This window comes from Corvus brachyrhynchos, unplaced genomic scaffold (genome assembly GCF_000691975.1).
Source record: "Corvus brachyrhynchos isolate BGI_N302 unplaced genomic scaffold, ASM69197v1 scaffold53, whole genome shotgun sequence".
NCBI lineage: Eukaryota > Metazoa > Chordata > Aves > Passeriformes > Corvidae > Corvus > Corvus brachyrhynchos.
The window spans coordinates 2,552,016-2,578,075 of record NW_008237681.1 but is presented as its reverse complement, the minus strand read 5'-3'; the positions used below and the strand labels follow the sequence as shown (position 1 = coordinate 2,578,075).

At 39.6% G+C, this 26,060-nt stretch overlaps 2 protein-coding genes and 1 long non-coding RNA gene across 15 annotated transcripts in view; 1 reads left to right on the top strand and 2 right to left on the bottom strand.

The window, feature by feature from the left end:
• RARB (retinoic acid receptor beta) overlaps positions 1 to 9,223 on the top strand; it is a 324,550-nt gene extending 315,327 nt beyond the window's left edge. For all 12 annotated transcript variants that reach the window (XM_017732112.1, XM_017732111.1, XM_017732113.1 and 9 more), the window contains 3 exons: positions 3,092 to 3,296; positions 4,611 to 4,769; positions 7,794 to 9,223. In XM_017732112.1, the coding sequence (XP_017587601.1) occupies positions 3,092 to 3,296; positions 4,611 to 4,769; positions 7,794 to 7,990 (561 nt within the window). In that variant the 3' untranslated portion in view covers positions 7,991 to 9,223. The remainder of the gene's footprint in view (positions 1 to 3,091; positions 3,297 to 4,610; positions 4,770 to 7,793) is intronic.
• Positions 9,224 to 9,557: 334 nt separating this feature from the next.
• LOC108446204 lies at positions 9,558 to 10,348 on the bottom strand. Its single transcript, XR_001861328.1, has 2 exons — positions 10,245 to 10,348; positions 9,558 to 10,042 (listed from the first exon to the last, which is right to left on the bottom strand). It is a non-coding gene; the product is annotated as an uncharacterized LOC108446204 (long non-coding RNA).
• A 29-nt stretch (positions 10,349 to 10,377) lies between these two features.
• The window catches only part of TOP2B (topoisomerase (DNA) II beta), a 59,153-nt gene continuing 43,470 nt past the window's right edge, over positions 10,378 to 26,060 (bottom strand). The window contains exons 21-34 of one of the 2 annotated variants that reach the window (XM_017732104.1): positions 24,954 to 25,185; positions 23,421 to 23,555; positions 22,776 to 22,976; positions 20,936 to 21,131; positions 20,688 to 20,779; positions 19,400 to 19,555; positions 19,185 to 19,268; positions 18,098 to 18,295; positions 17,620 to 17,764; positions 16,233 to 16,391; positions 15,227 to 15,434; positions 14,633 to 14,715; positions 14,213 to 14,323; positions 10,378 to 11,187 (exon numbers count right to left, since the gene is read on the bottom strand). In XM_017732104.1, the coding sequence (XP_017587593.1) occupies positions 11,087 to 11,187; positions 14,213 to 14,323; positions 14,633 to 14,715; positions 15,227 to 15,434; positions 16,233 to 16,391; positions 17,620 to 17,764; positions 18,098 to 18,295; positions 19,185 to 19,268; positions 19,400 to 19,555; positions 20,688 to 20,779; positions 20,936 to 21,131; positions 22,776 to 22,976; positions 23,421 to 23,555; positions 24,954 to 25,185 (2,101 nt within the window). In that variant the 3' untranslated portion in view covers positions 10,378 to 11,086. The remainder of the gene's footprint in view (positions 11,188 to 14,212; positions 14,324 to 14,632; positions 14,716 to 15,226; positions 15,435 to 16,232; positions 16,392 to 17,619; positions 17,765 to 18,097; positions 18,296 to 19,184; positions 19,269 to 19,399; positions 19,556 to 20,687; positions 20,780 to 20,935; positions 21,132 to 22,775; positions 22,977 to 23,420; positions 23,556 to 24,953; positions 25,186 to 26,060) is intronic. The other variant, XM_017732105.1, reaches the window with a different exon arrangement.

The window sequence follows — 26,060 nt, the reverse complement described above, 5'->3', positions numbered from 1 at the left end:
TGTTTTAATTATAAATTTCACAGGACCCCTGCAGGTCCCTTTCTGTGTATGCACACAGGGGCTGGCTTGAGGCTGAGTCACTCCAGATTTGTTCCTGATGAGGATCCAGCCTGGAAGTTCTTCCTCTGCATTAGCCCCGGGGGTCTCTTTGCTGAGCACTCCTAGCACGCACCCCCAAACGCAGTGCGGCTTGTGGCACTGGGGAGCAAACACAGGGAGCTTTGCTGGGAGGGAGCCAGCAGCCTGGTCTATGGTGGCAGGTGTGTGTTCAGCCTCTGGGTTGTTGGAGATGATCACTCCAGGGCACCCCAGTCCCTCTGGGCAGGGATCTCTGGGGAGTGCAGCATCTGGTGTCCAGACCTGCCCTCTGAGGGAGGATCTGGGGGATCCATATCTGCCAGCCCTGCTTGGGCAGCTGCCAGAGAAGCTGTAGGCAGCCTGAGGAAAACACCACGGCATTGCCCAATTAAGCTCCCAATCCTGCTCTGCTGATTTGTTCGGAATGGAGTCCTGAGGCTGTGAAGGGAGGAACTCTCCTTGCTAAGGCTTACCAATTGAAATAGCACTGGAATCAAAGAGGCTGCCTTTCTCCCCGGCTGAGCTAAGGGAAAAGCAGTACCAGGTAAGAAGTACAGAGCCTTGTTGCTCCCAAAGTTGGATACCTTATGGTTGCTGGCCATGCACCCTTACTGGAAGGCAGCGACTGCCTGTGCAGACCTTGGGTGGGAAGAGCTGCACTCCAGTTCCTCTTGCGTGCCACGAGAGAAGCAAACCAAGCAGCTCTTGGGTGTCACAATAAATATACAGCTTTTGAACCTTTGTTTTCTTGAACACCAGATATTCTCCATGCTTCTCCTCCTTTCTATACAATCTTTTAATGATTTAAAAGAGGAACCCACAGTGAACTTCAGGGGAGCACAGCCAGTGGTTACTGGCAGTTCCAAATGTGGTAAAGATGCTGCCTCTTACTGACAGGGTGCTGTGCTTTATAATGTTAATTTTTTCTAATGATCCTGAACAATACATTGGCTACTACATAAAATCTAGTAACCAGCAGCCTTTTAAGATGACATACGTTATGGGAAATTTGTGGTCACTGAGGAATTCATGTGCTGTGTGTTTGTATTTGTGCCTCTCTTGATCATTGATTTAAATAATTTCAAGAATTTACTCTTAATTCGGGGATAAGACAACAATGTGAAACATGCCTGTGCAACCACACAAAGTTTCAGTGTTTCAGTGTATACCCAGAATGTGAGATAAGATTATTGCTGAGATAGAAAATAGTTGAAGATCCATCTGCAGAAATACACCCTATTAAGTCTCTTACCAAGGAGCTGAAGAAGAGAATAAAAGCTTCCCTATAGGTGTCTTACAGACCGTGTTCTCCTCATTCTCCTCCCTGCTTATTTGGAATAGTGTTGGCAGGCAAAGATGAAAGTGGAAGAACCAAGCCCAGACTGGTCAGCTGCTGTGTGCTGGGGCCTCTGACTCAGAGCCTCAGCAGCCATAGGAGTAATTAAATTCTCCCAGTGCTCTCTTACATTCATGTAAATCTTTTTTGTTGTATCTTTAAAACAAGTACTATGGGAAATAAATACAGTCAAGCCCTGAAAAAACACAGCTGTAGTCTTAGCTCAGCTAATCAGCCTGACTTCAGCAGGGTTTTAGTTCAGTTTAGTTTAGGGATAAGCCCTCTCCCACCTCTTGATTATTTTAAACATTAAGGATTGATATATATAACAGAAATATGTCAACATGATGGACGTCTCTTTCATTTGGTCCTTAAGGCTGTGTTCATTAATTGCAGCTGTACAAATGATCCTGTGCCACAAAGAGTCTATCCTGGCACACATCCTGCGTTTGCTCTGAGAGGTGGAAGCGTTCACGCACACACTCGCTCTCTCTGGCCGCGCTGCCACCTCCTCTGTGACAGGGCTCTTGACGCTGCCCGTGCCCCAGAGGCATTTACTTACAAATTGTAGAGCATCCTCAGTGTTTTATTCATGTGTTTTGCATCGCTCCCTGTCCAGTTAGAGGTGTGAATCCCCATCCTCCCCTCGAAGGCTCTTTCATCTGGGGTCAGCACTGGGTGGCTATCGGCATACAGGCAAACTTGCCAAAGCCAACGCTGTCTGGGTGCGCGCAGGAACGAACGACACTGTCAGCAGCTTTGCAGCAGGCAGGCAGGGTCTGCCACTGCTGGGGCTCTGCAGGGGGAAGCGCCAGAGCCTAGAGGAAGGCTGGGAGCCAACATGCTGGTGAGGAAGTTTGGTGTTACAGCACACAGAAGTAACAAACACTATAAAAGAAAAGCTGGGCCAACTCCTGGGCCGCAAGCTGGGCTGCCAGTAGTCCTGTGTGCTGCCATTTGGAGGTGCAAAGTGATATTCTGCAGGGTGAAAGCTCCCAGGCGAGCAGTTCTCCAAGGAGACCCTACCTGCAGCTGCTGGGGAGATGGAGGGCTTTGTCCCCATAGCACTGTTTGCCTGTCTGCTCTCACAGAAGAGGGGAAGGCACCCCAAAATTCTGCCTCTTCAGCAGCTCACAGCTGTCCGCACTCACTGTCACAAGGTACCGCAGACCAACATTGTCCTTGCCAAAGACACAACCCAGGGAAGTGCTGCCGTGCAAAACTGATCCCCAAAATCAATGAGATAGGCATTTGTTCAAGGAGGTGAGATGCTTTCAGGATGTTGTTGGATCAGATCAGCAGTTCATCAGATCAATCTCATTTTATACTTAGGTGTGGGTGGCAGACTAATTAAAGACCTGGTTTTGTGGATATCACTGTAATGTTGGTGACCTGAGTGGTGAGTTGCTCCAAAGTTTTCATTATTTCATACCTAGGGGGAAGTTTCTGTTCTTAGGTTTGTTTTACAAGAAATACACATAGTCAATAGAGTATAGTTATGTTGTACCTGAGAGTTTTTATGCTGCTAGAACTGCACAGACTGGAGTTTTGTTTTCAGATTGTTTTGATGTGGCCAAGTACTGAAGTTCCACGGAGTCATTCGCCACACCGAGAAAATGCAACAAACCTCTCACGGATTAAATTCTTCAGATTCCATTTTTCTTTTTTTTCCCCCAGATCCTTAGAATTTGCACAAGATACACACCGGAACAGGACACCATGACCTTTTCAGATGGCCTTACCCTAAACCGAACTCAGATGCACAATGCCGGATTTGGCCCACTGACTGATCTCGTGTTCACATTTGCCAACCAGCTCCTGCCTTTGGAAATGGATGATACAGAAACAGGTCTCCTCAGTGCCATCTGCCTAATCTGTGGAGGTATCGTACAAGCATGAACTCTGATGCATTTCAAAAGGACAGATCCGATGATGTCTTCATTTATGTTCTGCTTGTTTTGCTTTCCTTTACTTACACATATAAAATATATATATATGTAACATTATGATATTTATTATATAAACTACTTGCTGCTAAAGGTTTGTTTTCCGCTGGTGATAGTTACTGGTTTTATTACTGATAATTTGAAAAAAATTAATGGAATCATTCTGTCAGGAAACCAGTCCTATTGCTTACCTGACAAAGGGCACTGAGATACCTCACGGAATGGTTGGAGTTGGAAGGGACCTCTGGAGATCACCTGGTCCTGCTGTGTTTTTGCTAAGCAGTGTATGGGTATCTGCATGAATGAGCTTTCTTACAGCAAGATGCCCAATTACTCAGCTTTTACTCATAAATATAATTTTGTGCATCTGCATTGGTTACAGTCACATGGAAGCCATTGGTGATAACTTTATTTAGCAAAAAAATGTATTATACTTCCAAGCTGGGACTGATGGCAACTCAAAAGTAAAATCACGAGTTTAAAATACAAAAAGTGAAGTCTCAGATAATTTCCAAAACAATCTCTAAATTTCTGTTGGTTTAATTACTTGGTCTCTCTCCTCCTTGGCAAAAATCTGGATTAGCAATAGAAACACACCTTGTTTAGCCTGGGCCATTTTGTTGAAACATAAACTGGGTGCTACTAGTGAATGTTTGAAAAACAAGAGTCAGTCTTTGTTGGCAGTGGCCCTTTAGTACAAAATCATTCTGATTTTATGTTCCTCTAACCATAACACATCAAAAGCATCGATGGGCTCCTAAGATGTCATTGATATGCATTGATATGTGACTGGTGCGTCCTGGTGTAGAGGGGTGGCATTTGTTGTCACTCAAGCCAGCACTGCCATCTGCTGATTCCTGATGGTAACTCACCTTACTGTAGCAGTAACAAAACCAAGCTGGTAACAAAAACCAGCTGTAATCTCTATGTGTACCTGGGTAGCCTATCCGTGACACATATAAAATTAATTCAAAAATATCGTTTGCAGGGAGAGGGAAGTACAAGAGCAAACTGGTAATTCTTGACCACTCAACCCTTTCCAGTCACCAAGGAAAAAAATTAACCCAAGTTTCAGAAGGCCTTGGTTTATCCTTTTCCTATGGAACGCTCACTGTAGAGTGTGGGTTGTGTTGCGGAGAATGAAATTCATGGAGTTCTAATCAAGAACACGGAGGAGCTTCTGTGGTTTGGAGTTTATTTTAAAAAATAAATATTTAGAATCATATGAGCGATATGATACTTTCCTACAGATCGCCAGGACCTTGAAGAACCAATGAAAGTGGATAAGCTTCAGGAACCCTTGCTTGAAGCACTGAAAATTTATATCCGAAAGAGAAGACCCAACAAGCCTCATATGTTCCCAAAGATCTTAATGAAAATCACGGATCTTCGTAGCATCAGTGCAAAAGGTACAGTGTCTCCCAGTAACTCAGCAGGAGTGGCAGTGCTGCATTTCAGAGGAACTGGCCTCAACACCTAACACATCTAAGAAAGGTCCTTGTGACCTTTCTCTTCCCAGCTTCTTTACCTAATTCCTGCCTTGAAATTGGTTTTCCTTTAAACATACACGGTGCTCCATTCTCCATGCAATTGACAGTGAAAAAGATGTTGTAGGTGCAAGTGGCTTAGCAAATCATTAGCATGAAGTCTTTGTTAGACATTTTAGGACAAGATAAAACCTTTGTTAATGTTTACAAGGGGCTAAACATTCGTATCACCAATGGGTTTTAAAAAACAGTCTGGTTACAGACTGCAGAAAACACTTGTGCAACCAAAATTCCCCTGAACTGTGGTCTGAGGTATTGGAGATTTAGAACTGATTTGGTCCAGCATTTTGGAAATTCAGCCCCTCTATTCCAAACTCATCGTGCCTAAACATGGATCAGTTTCAACATTTTGTGTGGTCTTGTATGTGCTGGATTGATCCTGTGCAATACACAGTCTTTAAAGCACAGGTGTAGCTGAATGCTTTCATTTGATCAGAACAGGTTCCCCAACGTACCAGTCTGAAAACAGAGAGTCTAAAGTGCAACAATTCTTGTTCTTCTGGTGTTGATGCAGTTCCACCTTCTTACTCTGCTTACTCAGCAACAGATTTGCTGTCCCTAGATAAGCAAGCACACAAGCTTGTATGTGCAGGTACCTGTGTAGGTTGGATTTATGCTTTTGGGAAGATGACTGATTTCATTTGACATGATTTAGGGGAAGACTCAGGGGAGAAAAAACCCAGTAGTTAATTCACTCAACTAAATACACTTGTTTTAAATTTAAACCTTAACTGCTCCACTTTAAACAATATAAATCCAAGTTAAAAGATTAAGTTATAGCTATCTTTATAAAAAGAAGTGAGCAATTCAATTGGATTGATTAGAACCAAAAGAAGTAACTTGGAAGGGAAACACCAGAGGTGGAAGCAGAAGTATCCTAAAAAGGAACCACTTACCAGGTTATCTAAAGCTCTCACTTCACCCTCAAGTAAAGCAAGCTCCATCCAACTGAATCTACAAAATAAACTTAGAGCAGTATTGAGCTATAAAAGCATTTAGAGGAGCCCTTTCCTTCCGCTGTTTGTGTTTGTGGGAAATTCATTTCCACTTCCCTGATTCTTCACCAGAGCCCTCCTGCTCCTCAAACACAACTCCTGTCTCTTTAAATTCAATTCACAAGAAAAGACTTCATTCTAAGTATTTAATTATATTGTTACTGTTTCATAGTAGAACTAAATCATACCAAGGGATGGTGATGTCCTGGAGGGGTGGGGATATCTTGAATTTCATTTGAAAAGATGTACATTAGACGATAATGACTTTGGATGGTACCTGATCCCTGAAAGCAATCACCCAAGAAAGCGCGAATCCAAAACACTGAGAGTGCCTCCTTTGGCATTAGAGGTATTGTAACGAAAACCTGAAGTGCTTGTGGGACTGAAGCAAGGCAGTTCTGAGTTCTTCTCACCTGAGTTCTCTTATCCCCTGATTAAATTGGAAGTTTGCAAAACCTGAAAAATTTCTCTGGCTCTGCACTGAATGACCACACAAACACTTCACTGCACCAGACATAGCAGAGGAAAGCAGATGTTTAACATGGCCAAATTCAGTTCATCAGCACAGCTCTGACTACAGCTGGTTTTCAAAGCAGCTCTCAGCATCATTCTGCATTAATGGCTTTCCCACTACAGTTATTTAAGAGACTTTTAAATCAGCATTCACTTGGAAAGTCAATCACTGCCTTTGTAGATTATTTTTTTGATGTTCCTCATGTAAGGCATAAACACTTAAATGCTCCTTTCCAGTCTGGAGTGACCAGTGCTCTCTCCAGCATCTCCACTGCAGCAGCATGGATAAGCAGAGTATTTCCAAAGGATCACTCCTCTGGAATGGTTCATTGATAACCAAACTATTTTCTCTGTATTTTTTTTTGTTTCTTCTTTTTGTTTAAAAAACACAGGTTCCTCTTCCATTGGACTCCAATTTTAAGATGATCAGGAATCCTGAGCAACACAAATGCTGAGGTTTATGGCTATAAATTACTTGATGCACAGGTCCCTCAGCACTGCCTGTCCTGTGTCCGGCAGGGTCTTGGCTGCTGTGTCTGTGCCATGCTCGTGCTGTGTCCCTGCCTGCTGACCACACAGTGAGACTTTGTGTTGGGCTTTTTTCCTCCCTAAACCAATTGTTGTTGGCTCCCAGTCTGAGTGGTCATGATTGATGCAGTAATTTTGTTTAATCCTGCATGCACTCACCTGCAGAGCCCCCTCTGCATACAAATGCCTGTTACACATGACAAGCCAAGGCAGAGCTGAGCAGTGCTCGGGGCTCCTGCACACTTTGGTGGTTCATTAGCACAAGACAAGATGCCTGAAGAACAGAGAAAGCAGCTTCCCCCTTTTGCCTGAATGTGTTCTTTTATAAAGTAATTGTTTGCTAAATTCTGCATCTTATTTCACAGTTTTCTCTACGGGAAAGAAACGTTTATGACTTAGACCACTGCAGTTCTCTTGCAGGATTCACCTCACCTATTTACCATAGTCAGAACTTTTGTCATTCTTTGCAGATCCAGTACAGAATAAAGACTAAATGTTATTCCAGTTTATAAAGACATCTACATGATCACAGTCTGATTTAATTTTTCGGTATAATGTAATGCCATTTTGGTTCCTTCTTTGAAAAAAGGCAGCTCCTCCAATTTACCTGTATTGAAATATCAGTTGCTATGTCATAGGTTTGAATTAATTTGTTAAGGAGCACTCACCTAACTCCTTTCTCTTGAACTGCATGAAGAAGTTCACTCACACACATTTGTATGCAAGAAGTATAGAAGGAGACACCAAATCCATGAACAAAATACAGCCTGAAATTACTACTGTAATGCTAACAGAAAGGAAATATTATGAATCATGCTCATGGAAAGGATTTTGTGTTTTCTTTTTAAAGGTGCAGAACGTGTCATTACACTGAAAATGGAAATTCCTGGATCCATGCCACCTCTTATTCAGGAAATGTTGGAGAACTCTGAAGGACATGAACCACTGACACCAACCTCACATGGAAATACTGCAGAACACAGTCCCAGTATCTCACCTAGTTCAGTGGATAACAGCAGTGTCAGTCAATCCCCTATGGTGGAATAAGACATTTTCCAGCTACTTCAGACATTCCTAATACCTTATGTACAGGGATGAAAAGCAAGAAAAACATTTTTACTGCTGCTTAGTTTCTGGACTTAATATATATCTATATATGTATATATATATAGATAAACTCAACAAGGACCAAGAAATTTTCATATGTATCGATATATACTCCTTGCTGTTTAAACTCTTAAAACTAGAAAATGCAAACTTTTGAAACTTTAAATCAGCCATTTCATGCAAAAAAAAAAAATAGTTAAGCTTCTGTTTTCTTCTCTGAACACTCAATATTGCATGGTGACAAGACAGATCTCAGTCTTCAAATTCTGGTTGCATTTCTGATGACTTTGTACATACAAATGTATGGCTGTACTCTCCATACTGGATGTTTGGTGCTTTCCTTTTGTCTCTCATACCTAAAACAATCAAGACACCAACCACAGGACATGGACTACTGTACACATCCAGAGAAGGAAGTTGAAAGGACCATCTGATTTAGTTGAAATATGAAAACTTGTCCTTGCTGCCCTCAGTTTGCATCTCCTTCCTTGTAAAAAGTATACAAAACGTCACTGCCCCAGCAGAAGAGGTATCGGTATCAGCATTAACTGCCAGCTCAGTTATTCAGATGTCATTTGTTCCACTGTTAATGTCACTTTAAATTTTAAAGAAGTGGTTTCTTAGCTGGCTGGTGACCTAGCTCCACAATTACCTGCTCCATTTCGACAGCAGTGCTATAGCTTCCAAGGCAGAAACACTTTTCAATGTTACCATGTTTTTGTTTACTTGTTCACAAGCCATTAGGGAAACTTCATGGGATGATAACCAGCAAGCCTCACAGCTTTTGAATCACTGAGTCCAGGGTATTTCCTTAAGAATCAACTGCCAGGAATCAGCTGGGTTTTCCAGCCCTCCAGGTGCTAGGGAATTACAGCTAGGACTTCCAGAAACACAAGGAGAGAATCTGCCTTCTTGGCCTTGTTAAATCACCATGAAGCAGAGTGAAAACTGTGGTAGAATGGTTAACAGATTTAAAGTGTCAGTTTCTTAGGTTTCATTTAAAGCACTAGTGGAATTTTTTTTTTTTTTATATATTCTAGCAAGTCTGTGATGTACTTTCACTGGCTCTGTTTGTACATTGAGATTGTTTAACAATGCTTTCTATGTTCATATACTGTTTACCTTTTTCCATGGAGTCTCCTGGCAAAGAATAAAATATATTTATTTTAAAAATTGTGTAGAAGTAGTCCGTCTAGCCCAAATTTTCCACACACAAACACAGAGTAGTTTTCCATTTTTTAATGTTTAAACTTCATTTCAAAAAGCAGGTTTGCTGTTATTTAAAGCACTAGTGGAATTTTTTTTTTTTTTTATATATTCTAGCAAGTCTGTGATGTACTTTCACTGGCTCTGTTTGTACATTGAGATTGTTTAACAATGCTTTCTATGTTCATATACTGTTTACCTTTTTCCATGGAGTCTCCTGGCAAAGAATAAAATATATTTATTTTAAAAATTGTGTAGAAGTAGTCCGTCTAGCCCAAATTTTCCACACACAAACACAGAGTAGTTTTCCATTTTTTAATGTTTAAACTTCATTTCAAAAAGCAGGTTTGCTGTTTGCAACCATGACAATTAAAATGTGCTTTAGCACAGCTGTCTAGAACATCTCTACAAGCCAGTCAGACAATACATGACATTTCAATGAGTAAAAAAGAGCATAAAACTGTAGGTGTAAGAACAAAATGTTAAAATGCCTACACACAATAATAAAAACCATCAATTACATTATCACATAAAATAAGTCAAATGTACAAAAGTTCGCGACAGAGGGGACAAAAGGACAACACAAGATACTTGTTGGAAAACATTTTTGTGCTCTTTGGGCACTTAATTAAACATATCAAAATCATCATCTTCATCAGACTCTGCAAAATATTTAACTTCTTTTCTAGCCCGGCCTGTCCGTGGCTTTGGGGCAGTTTCGGAGGCAAAGCCTGACTGGAAGATTTCCACATCAGAATCCTGGTCAAAAGCAGCCTTCTTGGATTTCTTTAGAAAAGAAAAGACAAATCAGTTGTGATGCTTTGTACATTTTCCATTTTAATATTCAGAATGGGAAGAAACCTCTCTAGCATCTGATTTCTAATGACACCTCAGCCTCCATTACCATATTAGCAATTTGTAATAAGAACTTGTAAAGTAATCCATGATGTTCTTCTTACAAGGAGAAGAGAGCATAGATGGCACTGACCTTGCTTGGTGTGGACTTGGGTGTTTTCTTCCCAGGGTTGTATTCGCCTTCATTTTCTGAACCAGATGCTTTCCTTTTCTTTGCCCCTCTGCCTTTTCCTAGGTGAGAGATTACGAGTTAATTTTGTTTTGGCTTTTTTTTTTAATAAACTCCAGACTTCATCAAACTGAAAAACCCCCTAGTGAAATTACTTTAGTGTGTCTACATGTTAAGTTCAAAACCAGTTCACTACTCAAGCTTCTTCACAACAGCAGTATAATACAGTATTTTTTATATTCTCAAGTTTTAAATATTTTCTACTTCTTCCACAGTCACCATTCACCCTGACAGTTCAAGCTGTCAGTTCAAGACAGGGACAAACTTCATGAGATGAGGTAACTTCTACACTGCTAAAGAACTACAAGTCCTTGGTCACCTTCTGCACTGATTACACAGCATTAATTCACCTTTACTATTTAGTAAATTTACTGTTAACCTCAAACATCAATACTGGCACATCCTTTACAGACTCCTCCAATTACAATGCTTGCTGTGCTGTGTTGTGAGGACTCAGAGAACTGGGATACCGAAAACTGGGTTTAAACACCCAGAAATTGCTACTTACTACAATTAGTACCAGAATTTTACTGGCTTGGAAAGAGTTGAGATCGAAGAAAATAAGTAGTACCCAGTAGAATGGAAGAGGGTGTGTGAGGGGTGCAGCAGCTGCAGAAGTGCATTCCCAACAGTGCAGGTCAGATAAAAAGTTCACACATTGTTTGCCAAGAAGTCACTGTAAAAGGCTCATGGCTGAGTAATCTACCAGTGCTCAATGTACTAAAAACTCAGTGTGACTCTTGCAATCATTGTGAGCCCTGTGCTCCAGAGAGCGAGTCAGAGTTTACAGTTTCCACCTTCTTGGCCTTGGGGGCTCTTTTAGGCTTAGGGGGTGCATCTAGTTTTGCTGTTGGAAGTTAAGAGATACTAAACATGTTAAATTCACATACTGGTTGGACATACTAAATTGTACTAGATACTCCAATTACACCATAAATTTCAGACATTAAAAAACAAGATGAGTGATTTCTGCACTTGGGGAAAATATACTTCAGCTTTTATGCTAGAACTGCATGGAATAAAAAGGACGTTTCCTGTGTCCTGCTCTGAGATGGACTGGTGCACCCAGTAAATTCCAGTGTCCTTGACTGAATACTGTTTCATCTTTTTGAGTACAAAACAGGTTACTAGTAGCTAAAGCAGCAACAGAAGTCCTCCAGGTTGGATACTTTGAACGGGTCTGGATACATTACAGTGTTTACAAATCCAGCTACTTGTGACATTTTTGCCTTCACGGTGGTAGGTAGGACTGCGGGACAGCTTTCCCCAGGATTACTGCAGGAGTTTGGGGGGCAGTGCCTCTGTCTGTGTGACATTGCTTTCTGTCAGTCTCAGTGAAAAGGAACTTCAGAAAAAGCAGAGAGGAGAGGAAAGGAAGAGAATCATGGAGCCATTTAGGTCAGAAAAGACCCTTAAGATCATCAGATCATGTGTTCTATAGGCTTATAAATGAGTGAGTCTTGCAGAAACATCAGACACACACCTGACCTACCCTCTATCAGCCACAAATGCCTCACACAGACACATGTACAAACACTCCACATACCAGGAATGTGGATGTTTGTGAGAATTCAAATTTCATTTACGGGATCACTAGGACAATGTGTTTGGAGAACAAGAAAGTGTCTCCAGGAGCGTTTTGGCTACGATGCCTTGAACTGCTACCACTGGAGAGTCACTGCAGAAAGAGAGGTACGACACACTGCCACAGACACTGGATTTGTTCTCCACTTGAAACAGAGCCTGCCTGCAGAACACCAAGTCCAAGGGACAGCAAACCTCTTAGTTGTTATCTGGTGGCTAAAGGAATAGTGTCCAGAACACTCACTGCCCCCTGCACTAAATACAGGGGGATTCTCATCCGCTACCATAAATTACACCCCTAATGGCTGCACAAGTGTGAAGGGTCTCTTGACAGCAAATCAGCTCAGCCAAGCTCTCCACTAGGTACCATGACAGGAAACAGAGTCTGCAGCACAATCAATGCACACAGGCTCTCAAGAAGCCCAAGTTTTCAGTAGGAAGTCCAGGTATGGTATCAGCCGTGCAGGTGATGCAAAGAGTACATCTCACTGCTGGAATCTCAGCAGCTGGGCTGTTCAAGGTGAGCAGCTGCTTCTCATCAAAAATAAGGCTGCTTTTCAGATTTCCCTTAGGCTTTACTCTAAAGCCCTAGAACCACAGTCGGCTCAAATAGTCATGGAAAAGTTCAGCTGTCTCTTGATCCTCTGTAGTGAACACCAGAGGTCAAGAGATTTCATCCCACATTGATTGGAGTCCGAAGTCACAGAAAATCAAACAGCTCTGAAGCAATCATTTCATCCACAAAGAATCAACACTCCCAGTGCGAGGGTGGGTGGATGGAATATTACATTACCAGAAAATGGGGTCTGAGGAGGCTGCTGCCAAGTCCACAACAATGGACTTAGAATCCAAGAGACTACAAAAAGGGTACCAGATGACCAATGAACTAAACCTACTGGACTGTCCAACTGTGATCATGAAACTGTGGTCATGTCTGATCTGGGCAGAAAAGAAGAGATGAAAACTGGTGAAAGCAACCTGTCATGTTGCCATACACTGAGAGGCAGACTGTCCCTAAGGCTACTCTGAAGGCAAAAATTTAACTCTTGCTTGAAAGAGAGCCTGTTTATACATATTTTGTGTGTGTACAGGTTAATCAGAAACTCAGATCACAGCTGTATTTTAAGGTTTCAGTTTAGGCTAATGACCCTCAAAAAACAGAGAGGGAGAAAGATTGAATGTTCAGTTGCATCCGTGCCTGGCTACTGCATACAGAGTTCTCTCTTGCATTTGCTGCAGTACAGAAGTTTAATATAAAAGACTACTCTATTAGAGATCAGCTATTCCTGTAAACAATCTTTATTTACTATACTACAGAATTCTACCAACAACTGGAAGTGTTTGAGATGTATTCAGGCGTTCACTGATTTGACCTGTTAACAAACTAGATTAGACACAATGCATCAAGAAATAGACTAGAAATGGGAAGGCAGTGGGGGAAAGGGTGAAAAGATGCTGCAGTTCACTGGTGCCTAATATAGAACACGAGATGGTTTTTTTCTCATCTTTAAGAGTAAGTTAACTATTGTAACTGCCTGCTTTCTTGTCAATTTCCTTGAGGTACCTTTTCTTACAGAAGAATTAATATAGTTGGTCAGAAGAAGTTTTAAAAAACAAAGGCCACAGTATCACAGGAAAAAAAAAATGCTGCAAGATGCCAGTTCTAAAAGCTGACTAATAATTGAGAGAATTTACACCTCTGAAGTCTGAGGAGAGTCTCTCATCCTCTGTTTCAAGAGGAAAAAGTGATAGCCTTCTGTGCTGGTTTTGGCTGGGACACAGTTCGTTTTCTTCATAGCAGGTAGTGTGGGACTGTGCTTTGTATTTGGGCTGGAGACAGCGTTGACAATACAGGAATGCTTTGTTACTGCTGACATAGAGTTTCTGCTTCTCACACCAGCAAGGGAGTGCAAAAGGAGTTGTGAGGGGACACAATTGGGACAGCTGCCTCCCACTGACCCAAGGGATATTCCACACCTCCTGGTGTCATGCTCCACTTTACTCCACTCTCTGAAGCTAAAAGCCTCCCACTAGCTACACTAAATGACAGCTGAACACCACGTCTGCATGTGGAAAGTATTAAGTTTTGACACTACAAAGTAGCCAGTAGAAAGAAACAAATTAATACTATTAAGGAGCTGGAGAAAGTTCACACCCGATTGCTGAATTTCACAGAGTGCAAAATAAATGAAAGCAGTTCCCACTTTGAGGCTTGAAGAGACAATGCAAAGGTGAAGAAGATGACTTTCAAACAGAAGGATTGGCTTACAGGCCAATTCTATACATACCCTTTTTAGCAGCTACTGTTTTACTTGGAATTTTCTCTGTTTGTTTTGGGGCAAAAGATGATGAGAAAACAGGAGCAGAATCCTCATCATCACTGTCCAATTTTGTCGTATCTACAATCACAGAGCAAGGTTAGAATAAGATTCATTCACGGCATATAGTAATTACATCAATATGAATTACAGGAAAAATTAATCTCAAGTAAGTGTTTGTGATGCTGCAGCTATGGATGTACTGCAACTTCCTTACCTATGATCCAAGCTTTGTTCCTCTAAAGATCAGAATTTCCTGTGCTTTTCCCCTTTATAAATGTGGACATCCTTCTCCTGTAACTACTGTGTGAAGTTTGTGTGTACCACTCCCCAAAATATCCCATTAATAGTTGCTGTAAAAATTAAATGGAACTGTGAAAACAAGCTCACCATCATCCGTCTTCTGCGAGTAAGATGGAAAAGAGAAGATGTTCCCAAAATCTTGATTTTTCTTGGCTTGAGATGTTTTTCTACTTACAAGCAAAAAAAAAGGGAATTATATCAGTTACATTAAGCACATGCTGAAGTACGTGGACATCACAATATCCATGTAAGATTCAAATCCTCTTATAACATTTCCAGCATTTTTGTACCTGCTGGCAGCAGTCAAACCTCTAAAACTGACATCCAGTCAAGAACTTCAGGCATTTAAAATTAACAGAATTACGTTTTTTTTAATGGTTCTCTATACCAGATGGGCACAAGACAGAAAACAGAGAATCTTTAAAAAAGTAATTTAACAGATTATATTACAGACAGTGTATCATAACTACTTTTATATATCATTATATTATTTTTTAATCATGAGTCACCCCTGCAATAGTCAGTTGCAAGGCTGAGATAACATACACTTGAATTCCTCCACATTTTATTTTTCATGGTACATGTAGAGTAATAACAGGCTGATGTTTCTCAGTTTTGTTCAGACACTTCTGCATTGAAAAAATTATTAATAAAGAAATCCTGCTGAGTTACAGTACTTACTCTGGAGATGGCTTTGATTTGACTGGGGAAAAGTCATACTCATCTTTTTCTAAACTGTCTGAGGGAACAAACTCATCCTCTCTGTCATTTGTAACTGGAGAGGCTTTTACTTTGAGCTCATCCAAATCATTGTTATTGTTGGCATCATCATCATCATCGGCATCATCTTCTTCTTCTGAGAAGTCAAAAGTGTACTTGGGCCTCTCAGCTGAGAAAACCAAATGTACACATTTCAGGATAGCTGTTTATGTTACATAAAACAGATACAAATACAAATCAAAGTGGAAGTCACTGAACGATCCCTGCCTCAGAGTACACAAGACAAAAGAGTGGTGGATAATACATTTGTTTCAGCCTGGAAGAATAAAGGGCTGAAAAGAATAAAGAATAATTTAGATGCTAGCAAATATCCAACACCTCTTGTGGCTTGCTCAGACACCTTCAGCTAAGGGCATTATGGAGACATTGTGCACCAGTACTTTTAAAGAATGAGAATCCATCACTTAAAATTGAAGTTTCCTTGAATCCACCATTTGAACATTCTTCCTAATTTTCCAGAAACTCTGTGGGGTTTTTTTAACCATCAAACACTTACACATTTTCCAAACTTTCAGTCTTGGTTTCCACGGAGTGTTCAGAATTCTTCTGATAATTTTTTACTTGCCTTTTAGGCCTTATTTGGCAGTATAATTGTACTGGAGTAAGTTTTTTGTTTGTAATAATATTATCTTGTCTGTTTCTTGTATAATTCCCTAGTTTTATAAGTAATTTCTATTCTAGTGTTTAGAATAGGGGAAAAGATTTCTGATCAAAGTTACAAAATCTTTCATATCAACCCTTAAATTCCTGATCTTGACATTAAGAGTATTCTTTACACAGTGAAGAAAATGTAATGCAAGCTATCTGTAGGAAATAAAGTCCTAAAGGAAGGCTATGGTCAAAGGAAAATGTAAGTTTGTAGTTGAAACTGTCAGTCACAATACACAATTCTCAAACTCTTGGGTACCTGCAGCTCTCCTAAGCAGAGAGTCTCTTGGAATAATCACAGGCTCATTTTCTTCTAAATCACTTTCAGACTTGGATTCATCATCTGACCATGGGTTTCGTTTCTTCACCTTTTTTGCACTGGATTTTGTAGATGATGGTGTCCTTCTTACCCTGGCACCTGCCAAAAGTAAAAGCATTTACTACAGTCAGGTTAAAAAATATTTTCATCTTTTCTGATTGTTTACAAATTTAGCATAAATTTTAATCTTAAAAAGTTCTCCTTTAAACATTGTAAATTTTCTTCTCCCCCCTGAAGAAAGATTTAACATGAAATTATTTTGCACAGAACCTGACTGGCTGCTGCCAAAGAAATCAGTTTTATGACTGGAAAACATGAAGTGTCTAATTTGAAGTTTTATCTCCTTTGCCATCAAACTTGCACTTCTTTAAAGGTTGCTAGATTTTTCCAGAAAAAGAACGTGCAGTTTTCCATTATTCAGGGAACATGATCAGAAACACTTATTGGAAAAACACAACAAACGAGGGAAGCAGAGGATTTCCTATTGCGGGGGGGTAAAAATGTGGTCAGTCAATTGCAGGGCAAGCTCAGGTCAAGCTGGGCTAACTTGCTCTGGCTCAACACTGGCTGTGGGAGATTTGAGCTGCACGTAGACAAGTCAGTCCTAACTGTACTCAGTGAATCTATTCAGGTTGGACAATCCCCTGAATAATTAAAACCAGATCTTATCTCGGAATAATTATTTGAGCAACCACATTTTTCCCCTTTTTTTTGAAAAAATAAACCCCTCATACTTAAACCTTCTCTTCTGCTCCAGCTTTCTTATTTTGTTGCTGCCTCCCTGTTACTATGTATTTCTCAAATAGCAATAACAAATTCCCACTAGCAGAGGAAACGGGAAAGTGAATGTTGGTCTCTGCCAAGCCATAGCACCCGTAACTTTCTGAAAGTCAGAATGACTGAATATATCAATAGAAAAATACATTTATTTAATCAACTTCTACAATCTATACCATTACTCAGACTGAGGGGCTGAAGGTGAGTGCCCTGTCCTTCAATGTCAAAGAGCACACAAACCAGACATTTCAGTTTGCACAGAATTAGCCTCATTATGTAAAAAGAATGTATTTTTCTATACACTAATTCAAAGATTTAGACCCTCCAAAAAATTTGAATGTAGAAAATGTAAGATCCACCACCCCCAGGAAAGTAGCTTAGACAAAGAAACTTCAGCAGAGTACTTCCAAATATTTCATTTTAGGAAAGAAAATCAGATGAAATAGTGATTACTGTGCTCCATTTCCCTTCTCACTCTGTGTTAAAAATGCATTTCATGCCCAGTAAGTGTACACAACTGAGGTTAACTATGGCTGTGCAAGGGTCTTACCAGGCTCCTTCTTCTCTCTCTTAGGTTTAGGGGTTTTAGCTGCTGCAGCTGATGCATTCAGTGAGTCATCCCCACCACCCTCAGCTGGCACCCCACCAAACTCTTCCTCAAATTCCATTTTTATTGCTAGAGAATCAGTTTCACCCTAAAATTACAAAATAAAATGAATTACACCTTTACATTTCAAGACTGAACTGGAATAGTTTTGTGGATGATAATGAATGTAGACTGGTTTACTGACATTTGTTGAATAGACTTGGAAAGAAGTTATCTCAATAAAAACACCTGAACTATAAGCAGTCACAAGAGGCTTGCAAATGTGAAAGAAACCCAGTACAAATTTCTTATGCATCAGGTCAGCAAAACAGTACAAATACAGCACCAGTGACAATCTGGCAATTTGGATTTACACTACCAGAGAGAAAAATACACCAGTTAAACAATAAATAATTTAACTGTAGCAGTCATTTTGGTTTACCTTTTTCTTTTTCAGCAACTTCCTGCTGGCATCAGCTTTCATGGCAGATGTAATCTGTGGAACTATTCTTCTGCCAAATGGTGATGGCATGGTCTCTTCCAGCTGGAGTTTCTTCATTTTGGGTTTACCAACCTTGCCTTTTATAGGTTTGCCAACCATGCCAGCCAGAACATCTTCTCTCTCCTGTGCTTCTACTTTCTAACAAACAAGGGGAAGCAGGAGGGGGGAAACTCATTATTTTTAAATAAGGACAAAGTGGAACATGATGATTATTTAAGATTCATCTCCTTTTTGCATGGAACGTTAAGTCTCCCCTTAATTCTCACTTGAATTGGAACACACTTTTCACTTAAATCTTGGTAAATGCATTACCCTGTAGGGTTAAAAACTACACTTTCATTTAAGGATAAATAGACACAGACTTTTGGATGCCATTAGAATGAAACAATCTTTCTTCTATCAAGTTGCTATTTCTCTGGCACTGTTGTAAATTTCCATTATTTCAGCATTTAACTTAAACATTTAGTTTTGAAGTATGTCACTTCAAAATGTTGCACCAGCCCTTTACAGACAACATGGAAAACTGAGGTCCAGCAGTTATTCACCAATGGGACTTTATTCCAGAATTACTGATGATGCAAACTAAGGGTCCCTCATATAGTATTTATTGTCCACACACTCCATTCCTGGATGTACAGTTTTGAATTTGATAATACTTTGTGCCTCACAAAAAATTAGATCATGTAGAACTACTGTAATTATTACCATTACCAGTTACTACTCCCAGGTTTTTGTCATCTGAAAACTAACTTTCTCCTGGTTGTTCTTCTTTTAACATCACTGACTTGGAAAAAACATTAAACTAGATAGATGCAAGAGACAATCCCTGAGAAACACTACTAGGAACACCGATACCCAATACTGATTTTCCAGTTACCATTATATTGTGAAATGCATCTGCTTTTGATTCAAAGTGTAGTATTTTTAAATTACTTTTCTTAAATTTTAGTAATTTGTATTAGTTAGTGCATTTAATTAAATTAATGTGAATTTCATGTTTTAGAAATACATGTCAAGTAAAACATACTTCAAGCCCTTCAACAAACGCCGCTAGATCTTCCTTCCAGAGATCTGAAGGAGACTTCCTTTTAAGGTCATTTAGTTCTCTCTCCTAAAACATGAAAGTAGTATAGAGAATGTAAGTTACAACTAAAGCAAATGCCACTGAAGACTGAACAGTCCCAACAGGCACATCAGCAATGATGGTGTAATTTCAGAACAAGCCTTCCATGGTGTACCAACCTTGGAATCTCTCTGCTTAATCAGCTCTTCCACTTTCTCTTTTGTGAGTGACCACAGGGACATGTTCAAGATGTAGTTGAAGTCAGGGCCAGAGGTTGCACCAGAAGCAGAGGAAGCATCATCATTTGCATTCTGAGAGTCCTCCTCTTCTGCTGCCTGAGGTGGAACATTCACCATTCCAAGTATTAGTGATCTCAGCTCTGTGCATGAACTGTAACACTGCTCCAAAGCACCATCACAGAGTAGTAAGATGTGCCCTCACAGATTCAATAATCTGAACATTTTCTGGGCCTTTCCAAAAGGCCATGTTCCTGTGACCTTCTAGAGCTGGATTATTAATCATTTGATTTAAGAAAACAAACTGAACCTGTGCTAGAGTCTTGTATGCTGCTGGCTGCAGATACTGGTGCTGTCCCACCTGTCTCACAGGGCTGAGACCTTTGCCCTTGGTATAGTCATGGATATCTGTTCCTTTAGAAATGAGCACAGTCCTTTGGGTAAGAGTTGGTACCAAAGCCCCAAATGCACAAACTGAGGTTTGAAAGTAGATCAAAATTTCTCTAAACAACAGTCTTGTTATAAAATAGAAATCATTCCATAGAGTTAAAATGCAGTATTAAAAATACAGAACAAATGTGAAATGAAAAAAAATAGCTAAAGCAGTGGCAAAGACACAGAAAAGGGATGGCTGACAGAAATTCAAAGCTGCTTTTCAAAGTAGTCCCATCTTCCCATAGTAATGGGGATGTAATTTTGAAATTAAACTTGTTGCATCTCTCTTCTGGAACAATAAAAACTGTTTGGTTTTAAAAAAAGCAGAAATAAATAGAAGTCAAGCTCATGGTCAAATTTACTAAAATAAATTTAAAAGTCATAGCTTTATAATATCTATGTTTCTTTACAGAAAAACAATCACTAAGTCACATAGAAACAACGACATTTAGTAATTAGTTGTATGAGAGGGTAACTGATGCAGCACTTTCTGTATCAGACAGAAATCAAGTTGCCAGTTTTGATTTGGGTACATTAAGAAATTCAATCCTCTGCAATCTCATTTTTCAGACTTGTATTATCTAGTTTTCTTCTAAGAATTATCCATATACAATACCGATATTACATTAACTATTTTTTTGTCTAAGTTTAATGTGTTTTTTTTAAATGGAAGCCAGTAAGGAGTAATGAATAATGTTTTTAAAGCGCTATGTGTGTTATCAATTAAGTTCGACTACTAGAAAACAAGCAATATAATTTACAACAGTAACAACATCAACTATATCTAGATTATTACCTTTTCCTGTGCTTCTTTCCAGGCTTTTACTGGATCAGATTCATAACCTCTCTGAACCAACATCTGAATCAAATCTCTTTTTGATCTGTTCTCTACAAGACACACACCAACACAGAGGAGGGGAGAAAAAAAAAAATGAAAATCAGTGTCGTGAAAATAAATGCATTGTATGCAAGTGTTTTCTGCTATACTTAAATAATTTCCAGATCTTCCCCCACTGTTAACAATTCTAACTTCTATTTACTCACCAATGGTAATTTTTCCTTGTATCTTCTCCAGGATGAAACGAGCTTGGTTGTTCAGCTTGGTGGACTCTGCACCGAACATTCCCACGAGCCACTCCTTGCGCAAGCTGTAATAATGTAATCGCAGATCAAAGAACTCCTTCAAGATGTCCTGCACGGTTTCGTACTTCTTCAGACACCCCATGTGATCAAACAGCACCTAGAAGATACATTACATGCTTGAGAGAGGCTGCGTAACTCAAACTTTGTTAGCCTTTGTGTAAGTGTTCAGTTCTATTGCACATATAAAAGTACCCTACAAGAAGTGGTGTTTCGAGGAGTGTGAACTCAAACCTCACTGTGGAGCTACACAGCACGGAGCTGGATGGACTTTATTTTTATTCGCGAGTAGATTCAGGATGAGATTTATGGTAACACAATCAAACAAAAAGACAGCTATATAGAGAAATATGGCTGAATTCACTTGAATGACTAATTTTATCTACATATTAAACCACAAGTTCAGTAGCAACTAATGATTCACAACTATTTAATATAACAGTTTAAAAGCTTAATAATCCTTAATAATCTTTCAATTCTGCTGTGAAATCTGTCACTTTTCAGCTGTGAAAAGTACCATCCTTCAAGTTCAAGCACAAAGCAAGAAATCATTTTTACTTGAGAGGTGGAATCAATCCTGCCTGGCTTCTGACATCTCCAGTTTAGACATTTATAGGTGAACTAGTCACCCTCGGTGCCCTCCATAGTCAACTGAAAGAAATTAACCCCTCTAGGGGGTAATTCATCTATCCAAAATAGCTGTTTGGGAGGTGGGAGATAATGGCCAGCTCGCATAACTTTTTAAGGTGCTTACACTAGGGCAGATTAATTCCTACACAGGTACAGAAAGCAGCCCTTATGATTTATTTTGGCAGGCAGAAAATGCAGGATTCAGCTGCAAAACATTTCGTAATTTGTGAAATGTAAAACTGACAACAGATTCTCACAGTAGTTGCTACAAATTGTTTAAACATGTGAGAAATAACATCACCCTGATCTGGTAGATTTGCTCTTCAAGTACAATCTACAAAATTAGTTGAGCAAGGCCTGTTTCCTCTTCTAATTCTACGATCTTTAATTTATTTTTAACCTATTTTCACATAGCTTTTGATGTACACAACAATAGCAACACTAATGATATTTGTGTTTTATAATAATATCTGAAAGTAGCATCTGCCATAAAAAAACCAGAACTGTTTTTTCACTATCTGTAAAGACAGGATGTTTGGAAATCTTCTGGCAGAAATTAACTTACATTCAAATCCTGCTCAGAATAGATAGACATCTATATTTATTCATATTCTTAGTAATTTACAGCACTATTATGTCTTCAGCAGCTTAAGAACAGTGTTTGCTATACCTTACCGCCAAAAATTGGATTTATGCTGGTGGAAACACTGGATCATTTAACTCCTATTAGATAAGTAACAGTCCTGCAGAGAGTTCAATTTTGAAAATGTAACTTGTCTCAAGTTTAAAACTCAAATCTAATTATAATATGGCAGAAACGTACTCGTACGATCTACTTTACATTAACCACTTTTGGTTAGCTGCACAGGAAAATTTCAATTACAGGAAGGCAACCACCCCAGACCTGTCTTATTTGAAAGACTCATCAGGACTAAAATGGATTTAATCTTTCATAATGACTTAATATTGGTCATCATGACAGCTTTCTACTATTCAAACAATTTCAAATACACAAAGCACTGTTCAATACCAAGAACCAAGGTATACTACAAAAACATTTGAGTTTACAACAAGCAACAGAAGGGATTCTGATAGCCAAACTTGAAAAAGTTACCATAGAATTACAAGTAAGACTTGTTTGAAGCTTAAAGACTTTGTGCAATCCAGCAGCTTCTGCCTGTGCAAGTTTTTCTTCTGTCATCTTCACAACAAATTTCACAGTTGTATCAGTGTGGTATTCCTTATAGTCAGAAATTAACGCTGGAGTTTTTTCAGTCCCATTCAACATAGGTTCTAGAACCTGTTCTTTGTACACCTGTTAAAAATAGGGCAGTAAAAACCAAAAACACTTGAAATGCCTTAAAACTGCAAACCAACTGAACAACATAAACTTCAAAAGCTCTGTGCATTACATCTGATACCAGTTATAGTTTACAGAACCAGTATAACCTGCAAAATGCAGGCCAGGAGCAGCACAAACAGACAAGGCATCTAACCAGGACAGAAAAGGCTACTGTGAAGTGGATTAACGATGAATTCAGCAGGGGAAGCAGGTATTCTTTGTAGCATGGACAGTTGATGGCACGAATAGAAAACCATCCTCTACAAAAGCACACAGGAGAATGAAACCATGTTCCTTTCCTTGTATGTATAATGAGAAATTGTGTTAGAAGTTCATGCAGATGTAGGATTAAATAATTTAATGAGGAATTCTTCATTGGTTTTTGTTTATATTAAAATATATTTCACTTTTACTTACCTGGGTCCATGTCCTTACAGGAAGCTCTGTAATTTCTACTGTGTTCCTGTCCACCACAAAAATTTCACCACTCACTACATACTGATTTTGACCAAGTTCCTGAATGGTTCCTTTGAAGTTTTTGTAGTTTGGGAGCTGAAATTGGAAAAACCAGCAAAGTGGTAATAACCTTTATAATAAAGTGTCAGTAAAATATTTGTTTCCCATACTCCATACAGTTATCACTGTATATTGCACTAAACCATCAACAAACCTCTCATGCCTGTGAAAATCTGAAGTCATAGGAAAAATACTACAGAAAAAAAACCAGAATACACACATGCAAGTGACAGGACCAATTATCCTACTGTCCACAGAGTAGAATTGTTAAGAAGATGTGGCTGAACCCAGGGAGGTAGTGGGGTTTGGTTTTGATTCTTTTGTTTGGTTTTTTCCTCCTCTTTTTTAAAGATAACTCTAAGCACAAATAAGGCATGACAGAAAGCAGATTAACACCCCAGTCTCACAGTAACTTTACAGAAGTGGTGCTACCTCCCCTAACCATTTTTTCTTTTTTGTGCTGTTTGGCAAAGATAGTGGAACCCATCCAGGTTAAATCATAACTAACAGGCTGAGGAATTTTTTTAACAGGATTGGTTTCCTTATCCAGCTTACCATGAGAACACAAACACATACCAGCATACAGAAAGGAGCTAGATGGAGGCAGAACTGCCTCTTTCAACCACAGTGAGCTTCAATTGACTGTGAGACTACACAGAAGGCCTAGGAGTCCTAAAGGAAGGGCAATGGATTGCATTAATTTAAAAAAAAAACTTCATTGTTCCCAAGAATTTGAAAAAGGAAAGCCACTATGTCATGAAAACTGATACTGCACACTCAGTGAACTGTGATCTAAATAGAGAAGAAAAGATGTTTCTGCTTCTATGACTTGGTAAACACAGCCAAGCAGCAACATTCATCAGTTGTAAAACTAGGGTTACATCAACTGTATTTCATCTCTTGGTCACAGATATTATGGGTTCACACAGGTATTCTTCCTGCCCCATTTTTTTCACACCACTTCTGGGACTTCTTCTGAAATTTTGAATAAACAGAAGCTAAATGCAGCTCAGAAGCTGCTGATTTTCTTGAACAGCAGCAGTATCTTCTCTGCCTACAGATATATAAAAGAGAGAACAATTCAGACAAGAGAAAGAAAATGCTAACTTTGGCTGAAGATACTTAAGTAGTACCTTCAAAAAGAAAGAGTGATACAACTTTTTACTGCCATGTCACAACTACTCTGTAAGACTTGCAACAGTCAGCAGACTGAACAAAAAGTCTGCTAAAATAATTGCAAAAAAATACAGATAGCAATGTTTTTGCTTCAAGGTGAACTTCCCAGCCTCATCCCAACAGTCAAGTAAAGCTTCTACATAAAATTACTGGGACAAACCAACTCAGATGTTCCAATAATCAAGAAGTTCAAGAAAGATAGGAATTAATTTTGTGAGTACACACAAATTAAATACCAACATGTACTATCATTTTTACCATTGGGTGGGGATCTAGGCCATCCAGCATTCGTCTGACATTGTTTACAATCTCTCTGGTATCATAGTTTGGAAGTTTGCATGCCCATCCGGTGCCAATTCCTTCAGCTCCATTTACTAGGACCATGGGAATGATGGGAATATACCATTCAGGCTCTACGCGTTGGTTGTCATCATACAGGAATTTAAGCAAGTTGTCGTCCACTGATGGAAAAAGCAGCCTTGCTAAAGGGCTTTAAAAAGAAAAAAAAGAAAACCATTTAACCTCAACTCCATTAAATAAAGAACACCTTGCTTGAACAGTTCTTGGGCCAAGATATGATCTGTTTGCAGATTTTTCTCACGTCTTCCTTTCTCTTTGCCATTCTGAAGCTGAAAACCCAATGTACACATCTCCTGAGATAAAGAAGTTCTTCCCAATGGAAGAGCATGTTCGTAATAGATGATGTTAATTTCCTTCACAGTAACACACGTACCTGGTGCACCAGCAACTGCTGACATTTAACATCTACAAAATACCATTCTTTGAAGCTTTCAGAATACACAGCTCAGTGTGACACTGGAGCACCCAGTAATAAAGCAACACAGCATCCAAAAAGTTGCAAAATTTCCTTGCTTAACTGTAGGAGTAGCAAAATGCTACAGGTGTTCAAATCCACACTTAAGAGATCCAAAGCAAAATACTAACTTCTATCAAAATATTTCAATCTTTCTCCACTTCTCTCCCCTACCCACCCCAAAAAAAAGAAGTGTTGTGAAAGGATGAGTTTCATAACAAAGTGTCATGAGTTAGCAAAGCATAGTCCTGGAAGTGATGTCCTTGCCAAGGGGTGCTTACAGCTTCCTCTGTGACCAGACAGAACCTATCAGCTGGCCAGTTTGAATATGGACATGTTTTTTAGCCACTTAAATTGTGACCGCCTCTGTGATCCACATTTAAGAATAAACAAACCCCAGGCAGAGCTCTCTCTCGTTTCCAGTGCTGGCACAGGTGGCTGCAGGCCCCGTGTGGGGGCCAGCGGGCCCAGCCCAGGCTCTGCTTGGGCCAGGCCGGGCCGGGCCACGGCCATCCCGGAGCGGATGGGCCTGCTCCACCCGCCGCAACCCC